General features: G+C 45.7%; 1 protein-coding gene across 1 annotated transcript in view; it reads left to right on the plus strand.

Moving 5' to 3' along the window:
- The window catches only part of MYO1C (myosin IC), a 26901-nt gene extending 8443 nt beyond the window's left edge, over positions 1-18458 (plus strand). Inside the window, exons 4-32 of the mRNA XM_026047849.1 lie at positions 2238-2436; positions 3287-3367; positions 3876-4055; positions 4254-4352; positions 4608-4721; positions 5245-5316; positions 5610-5729; positions 5990-6072; positions 6812-6917; positions 7304-7384; positions 7784-7875; positions 8817-8911; positions 9132-9178; positions 9416-9496; positions 9671-9776; positions 10330-10447; positions 10627-10740; positions 10922-10998; positions 11166-11234; positions 11546-11630; positions 12225-12384; positions 12761-12844; positions 13923-14016; positions 14121-14176; positions 14430-14565; positions 15660-15730; positions 16132-16229; positions 16446-16545; positions 16905-18458. Coding sequence (XP_025903634.1) covers positions 2238-2436; positions 3287-3367; positions 3876-4055; positions 4254-4352; positions 4608-4721; positions 5245-5316; positions 5610-5729; positions 5990-6072; positions 6812-6917; positions 7304-7384; positions 7784-7875; positions 8817-8911; positions 9132-9178; positions 9416-9496; positions 9671-9776; positions 10330-10447; positions 10627-10740; positions 10922-10998; positions 11166-11234; positions 11546-11630; positions 12225-12384; positions 12761-12844; positions 13923-14016; positions 14121-14176; positions 14430-14565; positions 15660-15730; positions 16132-16229; positions 16446-16545; positions 16905-16931 — 2845 coding nt within the window. The 3' untranslated portion in view covers positions 16932-18458. The remainder of the gene's footprint in view (positions 1-2237; positions 2437-3286; positions 3368-3875; positions 4056-4253; positions 4353-4607; positions 4722-5244; positions 5317-5609; positions 5730-5989; positions 6073-6811; positions 6918-7303; positions 7385-7783; positions 7876-8816; positions 8912-9131; positions 9179-9415; positions 9497-9670; positions 9777-10329; positions 10448-10626; positions 10741-10921; positions 10999-11165; positions 11235-11545; positions 11631-12224; positions 12385-12760; positions 12845-13922; positions 14017-14120; positions 14177-14429; positions 14566-15659; positions 15731-16131; positions 16230-16445; positions 16546-16904) is intronic.
- The last annotated feature ends 497 nt before the right edge of the window (positions 18459-18955 follow it).

Genomic DNA, 18955 nt, shown 5'->3' on the forward strand with positions numbered 1-18955 from the left:
CTGTCTCTCTCTCTGTCTCTCTCTCTGTCTCTCTCTCTGTCTCTCTCTCTGTCTCTCTCTCTGTCTCTCTCTCTGTCTCTCTCTCTGTCTCTCTCCTCTTAAGAGGTCTTGGAAGACCAAATGATATTACTTTTAAGTGAACTGCTTGGATTGTTTCTTATTGCTGGCACATAACCCAGGAGCATAAGCAAAACACACCACAAGCCAGGGAGGGAGGGAGCCACCGCTGCTCGGGACCGCCTGGACACTTAAAGTTCCAATGCAATCCTCTAGCGTTTCAGTTTGTTCCATAAAAAATATAAAATGTGCAACTCCTAAGTAAACCCTTGAGCACAGGGTACCAGATACCAGTGCTGCTCCATCTGAGAAGCAAAAGTCAGTGTTTTTGTCACCTCTTGTTACTGCTCCTTTTTTAAAGTTTCATACTTGCTTATTTATGCTCTTCAAAGTACTTTTGGAAGCAGTGAAATGCTCCATAGTGTTATACTCGGAGTTCCTCTGTCTCTTTCCAACATTTCAGGTAGGTTTTTCCCTCTTTCTCTTTCCCCAGCTGGATTCTGGAAAGCCAAAATGCTTCAGTGTTGCTATTGCAGTGGCCAAGCAGTTCAAGCCTAGGCCTGAGTGCGGGGTTTTTGGGAAGTGCGTCACATGTAGCCATTCAAAGGAAAAAAGCCATCCCATTGGGCTCAAAACAGAGCCTACTTCCCAGAGTGATCTGTCACATCCTGCCCTATTTATAGCCTGCTGTGGGGTTCAGAGATGATGAGTACAAATGGGCCGGCAAATATCTCTAAATAAGTGGAATTCTGTACAAAGTAGGCTTGCATGACTGCCAGTTTTCTCCTTAAAAGTATTACAAAACCTCTCCACAAAGGCACGCAGCCTAGAGGCAGGCCTTAAAATGTAAATGAAATTTATATTTATTTGGCTGGTTGGCTCTCAAAGTAATGCAGAGGCAGAATTTGGATGGGAAGGTGGTGTGACAGATTCACTGGGGCAAGTGTGCAGTTGTGTTGCTAGGTAGCTCGGCCGTGTTGCCTTAGCACCAAGTATTAATAGACTTGAGAAGACCATGGCTGCTATTTTGACGTTATCATTTTTAATTAATTTCACAGCATGAGAGTGAAAAACAAGAGAAAGCCCAATAATTACTAAAAGGTTGCCAAGTATATGAGGACAGGATATGTGCTTGATAATCACATGTGAGACAGCTAAAAATATGGCTATTGAGGTCATCTTGTGTGGCTGCACTTTGAAGGCGCCTGCTCCTCTTTTCCCTTTTCCACTTCTCTTGTATCTGGTCCTTCTCTTCCCCTGTCCCTCCGTTAAGCAGTTGTCACCCTTGTCACACTCAACCTGCTCTTCTCCACTGTTGTAAAAATGTGTGCGTGAGGTTCCTGCTGCCAGACTGCTTGGCTGGCCCCAGAGAGGAAAAGAGAAAAAGGGAAGTGGGGAAGAAAAGGCAAATTCTAGGGCCTGGGTTGAGGGATAGCAGCACAGGGGAAGCGTTGGCTGGTTTGGGTTGCGTTTGGTCCACATTGGCTGGTGATTTGTGTAGCCTCTAGGCTGCTTATCCGTCTGTGCTGGCTCAATCCAAACCTTCCTGCAATCCCAGGGGAGCTGCAGGAGGTTGGGCCACGCGGGAGTAACGCTGTAGTAGCCACCCACATAGCAAAGACTTTCACAGCAAAGACTTTCCGAGAGTGCAGGCGCTTAAAGGACAAGCTAGAGTAAAGCTCCGTGGAAAACAAGCTGCCTGAATGTAAAATGTTTTCCTCCTATGGAGAACAATACTGAGGGATAGTGTTTATTTAGAAAAGTAAGTTTATCTGCACCATTGAGGCTTTTTCTGCAGAAACTCTACTCGTCTGAGTACATGGAAATGGTCAGAGAGAGCAAATAGCTCTGCTCTTTCCCTTTTATAGCCTTGAACATCCCCTGCCAGATGATTTTAATAGCATGAAAGCCTTTTCCATAAAGGGCAGGTAGTAAATTTCATGGATTTACATTATCAGCCTACAGGATCTTGGCCTGGTGGTAAGGACGTGTATGGAGATCTCGGTGTCCCCAGGGATCTCCCTTGTTGTCACCTGTGTGGCTCCAACCCAGCCCGTGGATGTACAGCTCTCTCTGAGCTCTCCCTGCTAAGGGTTTAGAGGGTGGGATGGCCTTAGCTGAGGAGCCTCTGCCCTGCAGCTGTGGGAAGGAACCAACGCCTGGTTGTCCTCACTCCCTAGTTATGCCATCGCGGACAACTCGTATCGCTCGCTGCGTATGGAGAGGAAGGACCAGTGCATCCTGATATCCGGGGAGAGCGGAGCTGGCAAGACCGAGGCCACCAAGAAGATCCTGCAGTATTATGCCGTGACCTGCCCGGCCAGCGAGCAGGTGGAGACGGTGAAGGATCGTCTGCTGCAATCCAACCCCGTGCTCGAGGTAAGGCAGAGCCGCCGGGCACCAAGGCACCCAGGGGTGCCCGTGTTTCCTGCCCGAGGGTGGAGGCAGCTGGACCCCCCCAGCATGTCCAGCGTGACCGAGCTGCACATGCACCGTGGCAAGCGTGGCTTGGGAGCACCGGGTTGCTGCACACGGGCAGGTTGCTCGTAATGGGGAAGCCCTGGCACCTCCTGAGCCAAGGCAGCTGCTGCCAAATTCCCATAGTCATTTCGTGCCCAACGGGAGCACCGAGTGAAGTGGGAAGAGCCCTGGTGGGCTGTGTGAGCCTGAAGGCCAGACAGGGACACGTCTGCCAAGGGCGGCTTTGCCCTTTGGTAAACACGTTTATGGCCACGTTCTCTAGTGCTGTGGTGTCCTCTAGTGTCCAGTCCCAAGCTGCCTTGGTCGTTGCTTTTCCTCTTTCTGCTCTTTATTCACATTGGTGTTGGGAGCAAGGACACAACTCCCCGGGTGCCTTCCCAGGAAGAGGAGGAAGCCCGGTAGGCCCAGGGCCTCTGCGAGCAGAGCTTGGCTTTCTGTGCGCCAGCAGCTGTGATGAAGGAGGAAGCTTTGAGGCTCTCACATGTGACATGTGCTGTCAGCACTGAAATGGCATTAAAATAAACTCTCTGCAAGGGCTGGAAGTGTTTGCAGAAGCTTCTGCAACACTCGAGTATAAACATCAACACTAGCATTTGGGAAGTTCCATGTTTCCTTCTCGGTTCCCCTTGCAAAAATGAGAAATTGGGTTTAATTGCCCCACTTAGGCACCTGGCAGCCTCACCAAAGTGTTTATAATTCTTTTTTGTTTTGTTTTGTTTTTCTCTCTCTTAATACATCCTCACTTCAGGCCTTTGGAAATGCAAAAACCCTTCGGAATGATAACTCCAGCCGATTTGGAAAATACATGGACGTGCAGTTTGATTACAGGGTAACTTGAAATCTTTTTTATACTTCAGAATTGGTCCCAGTCATAGCAGGACTCTCTTGTCTCTGCTTGCTTGTACTGATGCCTGCTTGGAGCTGTTGGTTTGCATTCCTCTGCAGACTGCATCATTAGCACCTATGTCTGGCAAAATTTGAATGCAGAGGAGTTTTAGAACACCTTTTCCTTTTCAAAACACAATATGTAATCCTTCCACGCTCATTTTCTTTTTGCTGCTTTTATGTGAAATCCCTTCTGAAAGGGGGAACATAAAAGTGAAAGTATTCAATATGTGCTGTAGCAATTATATCTATAATGGTGTTGTATTTTCATTTTATATCTCATTTTGCATGCACTTCAGAAGTCAAATTACCACTGTGTATTTTCTGTATGAGAGAGATTGTGATATAAAATAACAGTTTTCTTCTTGATTTTGTAGGTTGTCATTTTATATCATTTTTGTCTAGAGATTTTCCCCTCTCTGATCTATTCCAATTTATCTGGTTTGATTTAGGGGGCACCTGTTGGGGGCCACATCTTGAACTACCTCCTGGAAAAGTCTCGCGTTGTGCACCAGAACCACGGAGAGAGGAATTTCCACATTTTCTACCAGCTGCTAGAAGGAGGGGAGGAGGACTTGCTGCGAAGGCTGGGCCTCGAAAAGAACCCCCAGCAGTACCACTACCTAGTAAAGGTTGGCATTAACTTGTAACCATCATTGGCTTTATATTACAGGACAAATATATTCTCAGTTGACTTTATAGGTTCCTTCCCTCACTTCAAAAATACCTGAGGTGATTCTGCTATAAAAAGAAGCTTATGGCAGAAATGCATTCAGCAGAAGCAATCTATCTCTAACAATATATATATTTTTTCTAACACTGTTTTTTAGGGTCAGTGTGCAAGGGTCAGTTCCATAAGTGATAAAAATGATTGGAAGATTGTGCGAAGGGCTTTGACCATTATCAGCTTCAATGACAATGAGGTGGAGGTAAGACATGTCTGATGGCAAAGCTGTACTCCCTGCCCTTAAAAATAGCAGGAAATTTCCTGCTTCAATTTGTTATTTCTGACCAAGAGCAGCCTTTGCAATGAATGCATTCCCTGCAAAATCCTGAAATGAAATGTATGGCCTGATAACTAGGACAATTAACACACAATTCTCCCTGCCTTTGGTAGGTTTGCTTTCTTTCTGTACTTGTTTCTGACTCACAATGCTGATTTCTCCTTGTTGGTTTCCTCCTAGGATTTGCTGAGCATTGTGGCTAGTGTTCTGCATCTGGGGAATGTGCAGTTTGCTGCTGATGAGCAAGGAAATGCTCAGGTCACTACAGAGAATCAGATTAAATATCTGGCTAGGGTAAGTATCATCTATTAGAGATGCAACATAAAAAATGCATTAGAGAGATTTTCCATATTTTGAATTTGATACCTTTTTTTTTTTTTTCATTTTGGAATATACTTTAGGCCTTCTGTGGCAAAATTACTCTTACTTGACCTAAATACAGTGCAAACATTAACATTAAAACTCTTCTTAAATAACAGTTCCTCTATTTACTACTCAATCCACCACTGACTGAGATTTTGCCTTTTAAAATGGGGGCAGGAATGGTCTTTCTCTGGAGAGGACTTGAAGAAAGAAGAGCCCTCGTGGTTCTGCTCAGTCAGTTCTTTGGGCAGGAATAGCCAAGCCTGGGTAGTGGTATTTTTGTTAGATCATATCACTGGGAAGGGAGTTGTTGGGAGGGAGGAAAGGAAGGATTGACATGAAAGTCTTGCCAGTTTAAATGGGGAGTAGAAGATGGTGTCACTGCATCGTAGTTTTGTGAACAAGACGTAGTATTGGTTTTTTTTAATAGAGTTCATTTTTCCCTGCTTTGCAGCTTCTAGCAGTTGAGGGCTCTGTCCTTCGAGACTCATTGATCCACAAGAAGATCATAGCAAAAGGAGAGGAGGTAAGAAGATGCTCCGGGGGCTCGGGGGGCTGCAAGGAGCAGCCACCAGCTCCCGTGTGCAGTGGCCCACTTCATTTCTCACACTTCTCAAAGGAGGTTGTCAGTGCAAGTCCCATCTAACCCGGTGGTGACTCAGCCAGCGTGCCTGGGAGACAGTGATATGAGCTGAGCCCAGACAGGATGCTCTTAAGTGGCTGTTTATTAACAATGAACTAGGGAAACTTAATCTCTCACTGGAATGGCTGCTGAAGGGCTTTTATTTATTTATTTTTTTCTTCTCTTTCTGCGTACAGTTAATCAGTCCTCTGAACCTGGAGCAGGCAGCCTATGCCAGGGATGCTCTTGCTAAGGCAATATATGGACGCACTTTCTCCTGGCTTGTGAACAAGGTTAACAAATCTCTTGCTTATAAGGTAAATGAACCTATTCTTCTTTTTATTTATTTATTTATTTTCCTGGCATACAACCAAGTGTCAAGGGTTTTTCAAACCTTGTAGCTGCCAAGCAGAGAAATGCCCAGTTAAGTGCCGCAGTACCATGCATACACACAGTAGTTTCCAAACAAATTTTTATTCCACTAAGAGGAGGGTAAGGAGTAAATAATTAAATGGGGAAGATCACTGAGGCATCATAGCATGACTATATATGAACATTTTTTTTTCCCCTGTGGTAGGAGGGAGAATTTCCAGGCTGGAGAAGTACCACAGTTCTAGGGTTGCTTGATATCTATGGATTTGAAGTTTTCCAGCACAACAGGTTAGTTTCCATCAGTCTTTTGGAGTTTTGAGTAAGCCGTGCATGACTTAGTGCTCACAGTGTTTTTCTCCAATGCAAAATAAGACATTTTCCATGTCTGGTACTTCTTAGTAAGAGAGAAAGAGATGATGATTCTACTTGAGGAAGTCAGCTGAAAACTGATCATCGTAAGGCAGCTGAAAGACCTAAGTTCCACATTTCTAAGTAGGAGCTTCTAATACCTGAGATGTAAATGCTAAATATTAGCTGTATAATTATTTATCACTCTGGTATTTAAAGAGACTGTTGTCTCTTGGGGGCATATTCATCTAATATCTTAAAGCATGCTTTTGTATAGATCTGTAGTACTGTTATGATTGTTGCTGTGCTTTCTTTTTGTGGAAGTGTAAATGGGAAAATACAATTATTGAACAACTTAAGAGATTATGTCAGTGTGGAACAAACTCTGAGAGATAGCAAGGAACCCAGACACTACTATTTATGCTATTTGTGGGTCTTTCTTAAAAGTTTTTGTCTTCCTCTGTGTCACTTCTCATGTTTATTTTTCATTCCTTCTGGAACTTTCATGAGATTCACTAAATAATAAATGTAATAACATTATAAATTCACTAAACCTCTTATATGTCTCTTGATTTAAGCATAGATGTATTCATGCTGCTGTCAACTGATTACAGGTTATGCTACATGCAGCACAGTGTTAGTGATTATTTTTCTCTGTGTTTTTTTTCTTTGTCTGCAGCTTTGAGCAATTTTGTATTAATTATTGTAATGAAAAATTGCAACAGCTCTTCATAGAGCTCACTTTAAAGTCAGAACAAGAGGAATACGAGTCAGAGGGCATAGCGGTAAGAGCCAGCATCACCACACTTCCTCTCTCTCCTTTGTATCACTCCTGTGAGCCACAAGACAGATGATTAGAAATGGAGCTGCTAATAACAAGGGTCTCCAAACTAAAAGCTCAAGGAGCTTTTCCTTTCTTTTTCAACTGTGTTGGTATCAGTGGGTGAAACGTCTGGAAGTAATGCCATTGTATGCTTTGATAGAAAGGGAGGGAGTGCTCTTAATGGGAACATTAAGAAAATAAATGTTAGGAATGAAAAAACTTAAGGTATCAAATCTGACAGAAGGACTACTTAAATTATGTGTTGTCTGAAATATACTGAATTTTGCATGGAGTTTTTTTGGCAGTCTAGAATTGTTGTCATTCAAGTGAGATTTCTTACCTTTGCAGTGGGAACCAGTTCAGTACTTCAACAACAAAATCATTTGCGATTTGGTGGAAGAGAAATTCAAAGGCATCATTTCAATTTTGGTGAGTTGACAGCACCTTTTCAAATGCAAATCTTGAGGCAGCATGGCGGAAAGCAAGGAGAAAATAACGTAGGAAGAAAAGATTAACGCTTACGTAAAGATTGTTCATGCTGGAGGGCAGAGCACTAGTGCACAGACCAGTGACACCATCAAAAGTCAGTGCATCCATCTTTTCCTGCTCTCGGGAAAGAAGCTTCCAGTCCAGGCAGTCTAGAAGGAATTCTCCTTCTCAGCTCAACAGTTCTCATTTGTTGAACTAAGTGAAGTGAAGCCTCGCCGTTGCAAGGCCAAAGATTCAAATGAAGGTGGTGTTTCAGTGAGAATTAGAGGTGGCCTCTGTGCTGACAAGCATGCAAAGAAGCCAGTGCTGGAGTGCACGTGTTTGCCAACTTCTTTTTAGGATGAAGAGTGCCTGAGACCTGGGGATGCCACAGATATGACATTCTTGGAGAAGCTTGAGGAAACCGTGAAGAATCATCCTCATTTTCTCACGTGAGTGTTTCCATAGCTGACAACAGTCACACGAGCAAGATCCAAGTGTGTGACAGAGCTATTGATATCGACTGCCTTGCTCTTTTGAAGGCTAACCTTCAAAATACAATAGGAACAATAAAACATTCCTTACTTTCTGCCTTCTTTGCTTATCTCTTCCTGGCATCCCTATGCTAATGTGTCCAAGGAATTTGCAGGCTTGCAGTTTCTTGGCTGCTCTAAGATCTGGCCTAATGCTGTAGGTGTGATGAACTCTGCTTCTCCTCTGCTGCTTCAGACTCTTAGGGCAGATCATTCCTCAGCATTTGATGGCTTCCTGGGGAAAGATGACTCAAGTCTAGTGAGGGAATAACTAGAGCATGGAGCAGAATTCTGCTCTTTTATAAAAGTGTTCAGAGGAATATAGGCATTAGAGTGATTTAAGTAGTGCTGGTATTTTTGAAATTGCTGTGCCTTGGAGTTTAATATCGCACTCATTCCCCACTGTGTGTGTCTGCTTCCCAGATAATCTTCTCTTTGACTTGGTTAAACTACCCATATTGCCATCTCTCTGGTGTAATTGGTGTGAATTCCGTGTTTGTAGCTCTCAAGACTGCTTCAGTTTCGAGTGATTATTAACACATTGCAGCTCCAAATGTCCTGTCTCTTCCTATCAAACACTGCTTTGCTCTTATCCGAGTCTCGGGAGTGTGCCAGCTTGCTGCCAGGAAGCTGAAATTTCCTTTATTTGAAATAAAGGTAAACAGATTTTTGTGAATGGGAGCCGACAGGCTAGTTGGAGACTGACTTCTTTATTTCCAGTGCTGAAGATGAACAATTGTGATATGTCTTTTCCCTCCCCTTGAGTTCATACAGTCTCACTCAGGGCTCAGAGAGCACAGTGGCTTTGGGGCCAGGTCCCGCCACGCGCAGCTCACGAAGCCTCCCTGTTTTCTCGCCAGGCACAAGCTCGCAGACCAGAAGACCCGCAAGTCCCTGGGCAGGGAGGAATTCCGGCTCCTGCACTACGCCGGCGAGGTCACCTACAGCGTCGCAGGCAAGCGCGGACACCGAACGGGCTGCCTCTCCCTTCCTCTCCCATCTCCTCTCCTTTTCATTAAAACATTGCTAGATAACAAAGATCAGTGTGGGCATAGAACACCTCCACATGTCAGTTGATTAGCTGCATGAATCTCTCATGTTAAATTCCTGTCTTGTTAAGTTCCTATGGGACAGCAGGGGTAGCCTGAGCTCTTTTTTCTCCTTTTCTCACCTAGGTTTTCTAGATAAAAACAACGACCTTCTCTTTCGGAACCTGAAGGAGGTGAGTGTGGATAGGAATGCTTGTTTCACTGTGTTTTGGATCAGTTGGGTGCAAAATGGGACGGCAGCGGAGGGAAATCCTGCTTTTAGACTCTGTCTGGAGAATGTGCACTCACAGGGACTGCACCATGAAAAGGAAAGTTGAGGTGCCTGTTAAAACAACCACAAACAAGCAAAACACCCAGTTTTCATCCATGTTCTTCTGATGCTTCATCTCTGAAAATGTCTTTCTCTGCAGACCATGTGCAACTCCGAGAATCCCATCATAAATCAGTGCTTTGACAGGACAGAGCTGACGGACAAGAAGAGACCTGAAACGGTAAGAACATGGGAGCTGGATGTTTTTAAAATCAAATCCCACCGAGCGCAGCAATCGGAGCTCAAGCCTCCCGTGTGCGTGGCAGGGAGGCCGTGCGCTTTGTTCCTGGGCACGTGCCCGCTGCCAGCACCACTTCACACGCAGCTGTTCTCCTGTTTTCCCTTTTTTCCCTAGGCAGCAACTCAGTTTAAAAACAGCCTCTCCAAGCTCATGGAAATCCTGATGTCCAAAGAACCCTCGTACATTCGTTGCATGAAACCTAACGACTCCAAACAGGCTGGTAAGGCTTTGGGGCCACTTCCTCTCCCTGGTTTGGAAGGCAGCTGCATAGGCCACTAGATCCCATCCAGTGGGGCAGGGAGAGGCACTGGGATGACTAAATCCTGCAAGATTTTTCATTCTGGGCCGATGCCAGGGCTTGCGGGCAGGCAGGGGCAGCACCAGTAACCAGGAGACGTGTGGGAAGTGATGGGCTAGGGTCGTGTTTAAGGTGAAGAATGCGAAGATGCGTCACTTCCTTTTAATGATCTCCTTTATTCTCCCTCATTTCCTCTTCCTGTTCACAAAGAGCATAAAGGAGACCATCTATTTGGAAATAAATAAGTGTATATTAAAGTGTACATAAATACGTATGTTTAAGGGTACATTAAATAACGTATATTAAAAAGTGGGGAGAAGAACATGGGACACCAAGGCAGTTGTGTCAGATTTACACAGTGAGGATGGGGTAGAGGTGAAAACTAATCTATTAACATAACACCAGGAGCTGACAGCCCCTTCCCCATATGAAGGGGCGTGTTAGTAACGTTCCTCCGTTTTCATGCTCTCTCAAGATCGATTTGATGAAGTTTTAATCCGACATCAGGTGAAATACCTGGGCTTGATGGAAAACCTGCGAGTGCGCAGAGCTGGGTTCGCCTACCGGAGGAAGTACGAGGTTTTCCTGCAGAGGTAGGAATGAAGCCCTTGGCTCCCCTCCCTCGGCCTGCAAGGTGTGAGCAGCAAACGGGGGCAGCCCCTGAACCTCAGAGACTTTCTTTGAGGGAGAAGGGAGGATGAGGATGGCACTTCCATAGCACTGCATGGGCTGGGCTTCCTCCTACTAATGTTTCTCTGCTGCTAATTTACAGGTACAAATCACTCTGTCCAGAAACGTGGCCCACCTGGGATGGGCGGCCCCACGACGGCGTGGCTGTGCTGGTGAAACACCTTGGCTACAAACCAGAAGAGTACAAAATGGGACGGTTAGTTCCTCTATGTTCTTAATTTGGGAACATGAATTATTGGAAGTCAGCGCCACTGGTTTTAAATAAGGCTTCTCTGTCTAATGGGTGGGGGAAAGATTAGAGGTCCCAAAAGGGATGCTGAGGACAGGAAGCAGACTTCTCTGGCATGCTAAACATAATTCTGCATTTCTATTTCTAGAACAAAGATTTTTATCCGTTTTCCCAAGACTTTGTTTGCAACGGAAGATGCTCTGGAAGTAAGGAAGCAAAGTCTTGGTGAGTCACACACAGCACAGAAGCTTCACGGACAGCCGGCTGCCTTGTGCTTTTTATGAAGGAAAAAAAAAGTCTTTATCTAAAAAAAAAAAAAAAAAAAAAAAAAAAAAAAAAAAAAACTCATATTTGACCACATTTTCTAATTGCTCTTTCTCTTGCCATTTCAGCAACAAAAATGCAGGCCACGTGGAGAGGTTTTTATCGACGGAAAAAATTCTTGCACATGAAACACTCAGGTATGAGAGAACTGAAACTGCAGTAGACACCTGCATAGCTAGAAATGGCCACAGTGATTTTGGAGGAGAGGTCAGAGATGACTTGTGTTTGCTGCGCAAGAAAATTGTGGTTTTTATTGAGATTAGTTATTTATTCATTGTATCACATAGTGAAGAAATTATGTTCTTTCCGATATACCACTGTAAAGGCTTATGTTCTTGGAGGCGATTTCTTGATACCTCTTCATTTTCAACTCATGTACAGAGTCAATATTTGTAGTAAGGGGCTTGCTTAGTGTGCAAAATCTTTTTTTTACTATTATTATTTTTAGCAATAGCCATCCAGGCCTGGTGGCGGGGAACCTTGGGACGCCGAAAAGCTGCCAAAAAGAAGTGGGCAGCAGAGACGATTAGAAGGTGCGTTTAAAAAAAAAAAAAATTTAAAAATCCATCCATTGAGTACTTATTGTCTAACAAAAAGATGATTAAAAGAACAGGGCCTGGAATCTTTCAATAGCCATGACACATTTTTTGTTAATAAATAAAGCTCAGGAAATGGGGGAGGCTGTTACTTGAAAACAGGCTATTTTGTGCCGTTTGAGTAAGCGTGTCTGTCTGAAGCCAGGGAAAGCTTTTTGGCTAGCCTGCTAGCAGAGGCAACAGAGAAAATTTAGAAAGCAGCTTTCCATATTTTATTATTGTGAAAACATCCCTTTTGGCAGTCAGCGCCTCCGAGTTATCCATTGGCTCTTGCCAGTCCTGGGATTCCCTAATGAAACTCAAGTTCCTGGTTCTTACAAATTGCAGTTCCTTTTTCCTCCCAGCTAATTTTGAAGACTTGCCCCAGTGCATTTAATGCCCCCAACCCATCTTAAGTGTTAACTCACCTTTTATCCTCGCTGTATCTTAAAGCTCCCTGGGGACCCAGGGGTGACTGCATTAGGAGAGCCCTCTCAGATGCCGATTAACCTTTTTCTTTTCTTTTGCCTTTTTTTCCCTCCCTGCCACCAGGTTCATTAAAGGTTTTATTTACCGGAACTACCCTCGCTGCCCCGAGAATGAGTATTTCCTGGATTATATCCGCTTTTCCTTCCTGATGAACCTTAAGCGTAATTTGCCAAAGACTGTTCTGGACAAATCTTGGCCAACTCCTCCTCCGTCGCTCTGTGAGGTAGGCAGAACCAGCAGCCAACAAGAAGGGCTTTTTTCACTTGATGAAAAATAAGATCGTGGAAAGCTCCAGTTCTCTTATCCAAAGTTCCTTGTTTGCTTGATCATAGTGAGAAAAGGAATAACCAGGCAAAGGGGAATATTCCCCAGGCTTTATTCTGCATTCTGAATTGGCAGAGGAAATAGTGCAGGATAAGCTTTCTTAAAAGACAGTAGGAAATGAAATTCCAATTATTTATTTCCAAAACTTAGTCCGTTGGTAAAATATGTTTAATTCAGTCTTATATTTTCTGCGATTCCCTCTGTCTTTGCTTAGACTCTTGGCTTAGCTTTGTGACGTGGAGCCATTGTCCCTGACCCTGTGACTTGTCCCGCAGGCCTCGCAGCTGCTGCGGCAGCTCTGCATGCAGAACATGGTGTGGAGCTACTGCAAGAGAATCAGCCCCGAGTGGAAGCAGCAGGTAGGGGCCAAGTGTATTCTTTGAGTAGTTTAAATATTGATATTTCTTGAACAGTTATATGTAAGCTGTTTTTGTCTTTAATATTGCATTGCTAAAGTATGTTGCTTCTGAAAGCCAAAATACTAAGCAGCCGTAATGAAAAACTGTAGATTAGCTACTGAGTTAGGTGTCATTAGCCTGTTATTAAGGGCACAGAATTAAAAGCTGCCATTGCTAAATTGGAGGTGGAAACAGAGCAGGATTCTCCCCCCGAAGCAACCCAGCCCTGCAGCCACCAAATTTCCAATTTCTTCTCTCAGCTGCTGCGTACGCTGCAGTGCCGGCCCTTTGCCCTCGCTCGGCAAAGGGAATTGCTCCTTTCCTTCGTTCTTCCAAGGAAATGCCTGGTAGGAGCTCGGGGTGCGGATTCCCTCTCCCAGGGCCGGTCCTCCGGGATCCGAGGATTGTGGTGCCGAATGGTCTAAGCAGGAGCTCCCAGGCCCAGGGGAGTCACCCTGCTGGGCACTGTTGAGGAGAGAGGGGAGCTCTCCTGATTGTGCTGCATGGCAGCAGAGGGGCCTAATGGGTTTTTTTTTCTTTAGTACTTTACTAAAAAAGTTGACCAGCTTAAAAGGCTTCAGAAAAAAATATGAAACAAGGAGGGGAAAAAAGTCCAGTAGCAGGAAGGATCAGGCTGGCTTGGTAAGGAAAAGGTTAAGAGAGTCGCTGCACTGGAAAGACTCTTCACCTGAAGAAAGGCATTAACTGAATGGTTAACAGGTTAATGGCAGAGAATGGTTGCAATAGGTCTGTAAACTTGAACCAGAACTAGGCTGAATGGTTTTGAAAGAGGTTTCAAAAAAAAGGCAGAAAATGAGGCACCTGAGAGACTGTTTTGCTGCCAGCCCACTCTGTAAAGAGGGAAGCCATTGAAAGGATAGGGAGTATTTTGTGCAGTTTTGTACCTGGTATGATTCACAGTGTCAGAACTAGATGATTATTGTTAAATGTATCTTTAAGGCAAACATTTCCTTTTGTTTAAAGAAAGTTTTCATACTAAAAAAAAAAAAAAAAACACAAACATCTCTTGTCCTTGCAGCTGGAACAAAAAGTGATCGCCAGTGAGATTTTTAAGGGTAAAAAAGACAATTATCCTCAGAGTGTTCCTAGGCTCTTCATCAACACTCGGCTTGGTGAGTAGGTGTTGCACATCTGAACAGGAAGAAAGAGGGACTCATCTGCTCTTTTCTTCCTAGACATTGCTCTTTCTGACACCTCCTCTTTGCTTTTCATTTAGGAACTGAGGAGATAAATGCTAAAGTCCTTCAGGCTTTAGAAAATGAAGCAATTAAGGTGAGATATGTGTCCTAATACTTTTGTTGTTAAGCTCCTAGAATTATTCAGCAGAATTGTAATCATTATTAGAAGATTGCACTGCCAACTGAAATGCATTAGGAATATTAGATGAAGGTCAGCCTTCAGGGGCCCGTGTCCATCCCAGCTCCCAAAGCAGCGGGGTCAGGGCCTCGTGGAGCTCTCCAAGCTGCAGGGATGGCTGCTGTCATCGCGGCACGCGCCCTGCTGAGCCCTGGCCCCGCTTTTTCAGTACGCGGTGCCTGTAACCAAGTATGACCGGAAAGGGTACAAAGCGAGAGCGCGGCAGCTGCTGCTCACCCAGAGCGCGGTCGTCATCGTTGAAGACTCCAAGATCAAGCAGCGGATCGACTACGCCAATCTGACAGGTGAGAGACCGGGGAGCGGGCTCTCGCTGACTTGATTACAGCCAAGGAACGACTGCGGTCAGGGGAAAATAGTTAAGAAAAATAATTTGAGTTTGTTCTGGCCAAGACTTGACCTGATTCCAATAAGCAATTCAAGTTTTGTGATTCCTAATGCTCCAGAGAGGGACCCTCCAAAGGGAATCCCCCAGAAAAACGTCCCCCTGTACCACAGTCATGACTCACGTGCCCAGCTCCGCTGCAGGGGAGCTGCACGGCTACCCACAGCAGCTGCCCGGGGCCCTGCAAAGGCATTTAGCCCTCAGTATTTGACGCTGGCTTCATACAGGGGGTAAGGAGGGAAAATCTTGTTGAGGGTGGGAAAAAAAACCTTGTCTTGGAGGCAGCATAGTCATTACTGGGCTTTTTCATCTGCAACCTCTCAGCATTGCTGGAGTTCCTCTTCAGAGCCCGGGTTGGTGTTCAGAGTCGCGTCAGGGCAATGTGGAAGCCATCAGCTGTCAGCATTTAAGATGTTTTCCGAGAGCAGCTCAGCCTCAGCCTCCCTTGAGGGCTTCCTGCAGAGCGATACAGGCGGCTGCCTTGGCGCTGCGCTGGCTCGAGCTGCACAGCTAACCCAGTGCATCAAGATATTAAGTAAAATCCCCCAAGAAACGGTGAAGAACCAGACCCTGCAGCAGCAGAGTGTTCCATAATTAATCCATGTTCCCGAGGGAGGTGGGTCCAGTTCCTACCCAGCAGTTACAGCCCTGATCCAGGTCCATGTTTAGAATTAAGCATCTTGCTGTGGGGACAGGGGAAGTCATGGGTTAGTTGCTGGTACAGAGGAGTTGGCTCTTCCAAGTTCATAAGGACTGTCCTTCTTTCTGATGGATGCAGTAGAGAATTTTGACGTGTTGAGAGGTAGTTAACTGATTTTTGTCACCTTGCAGCCATGTCATTGCTCTGCTGCTCTCCCCCTACAGAGCTGCTGGGCAGGTTGCAGCAGTTGGGTTTCCTGCTGGGGCTTTGACAGGGGCCGCGTTCCCGGGAGAGGCTCTAAAAGGCCTGTGAGAATCCTGGGATTGTGGGCACCAAAGGGCTCGTCTCTGTTACAGGCATCTCTGTGAGCAGCCTGAGCGATAACTTGTTCGTGCTGCACGTGCACTGCGAGGACAACAAACAGAAGGTAGCGGCACTTGCTTCATTTCTCCATCTACCTCTAGTGAGAATTTAACAGGCTGGGGAGAGAAGATACAGCACAAAAAGGGGTGGTGGGGCTGATTTATGAGTGAGCGGCTTCTTTACCTAACACTGTGCTTTCTTCTAACTGGAATTCTGTTTCTTTTACTTTCATATTTACACTCCATTCCGCAGATGCTCCTTTGTCCTCATTACTGCTAACACACCAGGCCCAGGGTAGTTGCTCAAGCTGCAGAATGTGAGACAGAGGCCCTAGACACCTCCAGCACCCACATTCATGTTCTCCTCTCCTACAGAGAGCGTTTCCGCTCTTAATTACTATGAGTTTGTCATGTAGTCTGTGAAAAGCCCTGACTGCAAACACTGTGTGTGGGTTTGCCCTTGCAGGGGGACGTTGTGCTTCAGAGCGACCACGTCATTGAGACGCTAACGAAAACAGCCATGCGGGCGGACAAAGTCAATAACGTCAACATCAACCAGGGCAGGTGAGCAACGCTGTCCTGCTTTGCTCGGGTTTGGTCTGAAAAGGGGTTCTGCTTTAGCCTTGCAGCTCCAGGAAACCACAACCAGGGCTCCAGTTCCACAAATAAGCAGATTCACTGCAGCCCAGCATCAATAAAAAGCATCTATTTCTATACAAAGGGGTAAAAGTGGGTTGATGGTCACAGATGCTCAGTCTATTCTCACCTTTCTCTTTGCAGCATAAAATTTACAGTGGGGCAAGGCAAAGAAGGCATCATTGACTTTATATCGGGCTCAGAACTGCTTATAGCCAAAGCCAAGAACGGCCATCTAACTGTGGTGAGTAGGGGCTGCTCCTGCCCAGGGCGGGCCGCTCTCTTGCAGGGCGCTCGCAAGGAAGCAGCGGTCTCACTGTGGCCCTCCTTCCTACCCCGTTTTCCTGTCACTCACATAGGTAGAAGCTTTAGCGCAGTCACAGAAGGGGCACACAGGGGACTTTGCCACGGGCTCCTCTGCCCTTGCGGGTCATCCCAAGAACAGCCCCTGTCTGTACCTCAGACTCGAGGGGGGGCTTCGCTTACCGTAGCGCCACGCACGGCTCATTCCTGAGCCGAGCCAGGCACCGTAACAGCACCGACCGGCTCCAGCTGTTGTGGCGTCTTCTTCAGGGCCGTTTTTAGCTTGTCGCTCTTCTGCAGGTTGCTCCTCGTTTGAATTCTCGATGATGAAACGTCCCACCAGAACACGACCCTTTCTTCCATCAATCAGCCCGACTGCCCCCTCGACAATTGGCTGGACAACGCTCCCAGCAAAATCCCCTTTCCTTCCTCTCTTTGCTCATTTTATTGTTACCAAAGACCTGCACTTTCAGAAAAACAAAATACAACTTGCTTTCTTGTCTTAATATGAAAGTTCCGAAAGAAAGGCCTTCTCTTCCTTACCTTAGTGGCAAACGCACGGGTCCAAGGCACTGTCTGTGAAACTGCGGCTCACGACACTTGTGTATTGAGCTGGGCTTTGAGGGCGGGAGCTCTGACTCCAGGAGAGTTTAAGCTCTGATGGAAACGACCAAAATTTGTGCTTCTATCATCAATCAAAAAAAAGCACAATCGCAGGAAACGAGCACTGCTGCCGCTGTCAGCCAAATCAATGAGATGCCAAACTTTATATTTAGAAAGAATGTTTTATGAAGAATTTTGCTCTGAGACTTTTTGATGCTTTGTGTTACAATATTAAAGCCATATTGTGTAAATGAGTAAAACCCTGTAAATACTTTATAGCTAAGTATGAGAGATGCACTACAAGAAATGGAGTAGATGTGGAAACTTTGTTTTGGATTTGAATTTTATGTTGTTTTTAGTTGATGACTAGAAGGTGTTAAACTGAGAATCCCCCTTCGGTAACTGCTTTCTTAATCTCAATCCAGGGTTGCTTCTTTTTAAGGCACCTCTCCCATTTCTTGCTCTATGGTATTTTTATACTGCAGTAACTTTTTCATATCTACACATCCGAACAACAGCACGTGCAAACTACAGGAGGTCACCATTCCTCTCTGCCCCCTAGGCTGGACCTGAAGCCTGTAGTCCTTGGGCACAGCATGTGCACAGCAGCATCTCTGCCACCTTGTACCTGTCTGGAAGGGGCCCTGGCCCTTCCCCTGCACAGCTCCTCAGCCTCAGAGCAGCACCTCCACAGTGAAGGCTTCTCCTCCTCTTTATGTTTTCAGGGATAACTGGAAGTTTGAGCTCTCACAATAAAGCTCCACCATGTTTAGATAACCTCTCCATACTGCCTTAAAGGGGCAAGAGGGCTAGTGCAGCACTGCTGGCCTTGCCCCCCAAATAGCTCCTGGCTCCTCTGCATCTTCCCCAGGAAGCTCTAGCTCTGTCACGTCACCGGTTATAACTAAGTGCTAGAAGGACGCAGGCTTCCAACCACAGCCGCTCTCAAGCCGCGGCAGAGGAGGTTGAGTATCAAGCACTTTCATTCAAGAACAAACCCAAACGGCTCCAGGGCAGAGCGCTAAGTGTCAAACACTGCAGTCTGGCCAGGGCTTTCCATCATCTACTTGCCTTGCAGTCCTTTGTGGTTCCCCCCTCTACCCCCCATGCAGTAGCTACAGGCTACACTAGGCCCCCCCCCACACACAGCCAAACATGTTGCCAGTGACACACAACAGGCAGAGGCTCCTGCTTTCTGCCATCAGGCAGTATCAAACACTGCAGCAGGCCTGGAATGCTCTATACACTGTAGTATATATGCACACACAGACACCCCCATACTACTGTATATGCTAGAGTGTATATACTGTACAACGCTGTATACGCTATTATAACCTCAAGACTACGCTAAATAAATTTTTACAATAAAAACCACACCTTGTCTTTATCGTAGAAATGGTTTCATCGTATCTCTTAGTTTCTGAAGGGGAAGCGATTTTTCCTCCTTTGGTTTTTGCCCTCGCTGCTCCTGTGACAAGACATCCTCGTACAGCCGAGTCCAGGGGGCTGCCCCACGGCGCCGTGACTGCGCTGACACCAGCTACAGAAGGTACAAACCACTGCTGGGCACCGCCAGCAAACTGGCATTCAACAGCCCGTTTGTCTCTCGCTCGTTCTTGGCCCCAGAAAATTATTCCTGCTGAAATAATTAAAAGAAAGTCATAGTAGTATTTGGCATTTTTAATTTAGGTTTGTTTTATTTAAGTTTAATGTTAATTCCATGCTGTGTTTCAGTAAGAACAATACAG

Source organism: Nothoprocta perdicaria, unplaced genomic scaffold, assembly GCF_003342845.1.
Source record: "Nothoprocta perdicaria isolate Ctin4 unplaced genomic scaffold, notPer1 scaffold_50, whole genome shotgun sequence".
NCBI classification, from domain to species: Eukaryota; Metazoa; Chordata; class Aves; order Tinamiformes; family Tinamidae; genus Nothoprocta; species Nothoprocta perdicaria.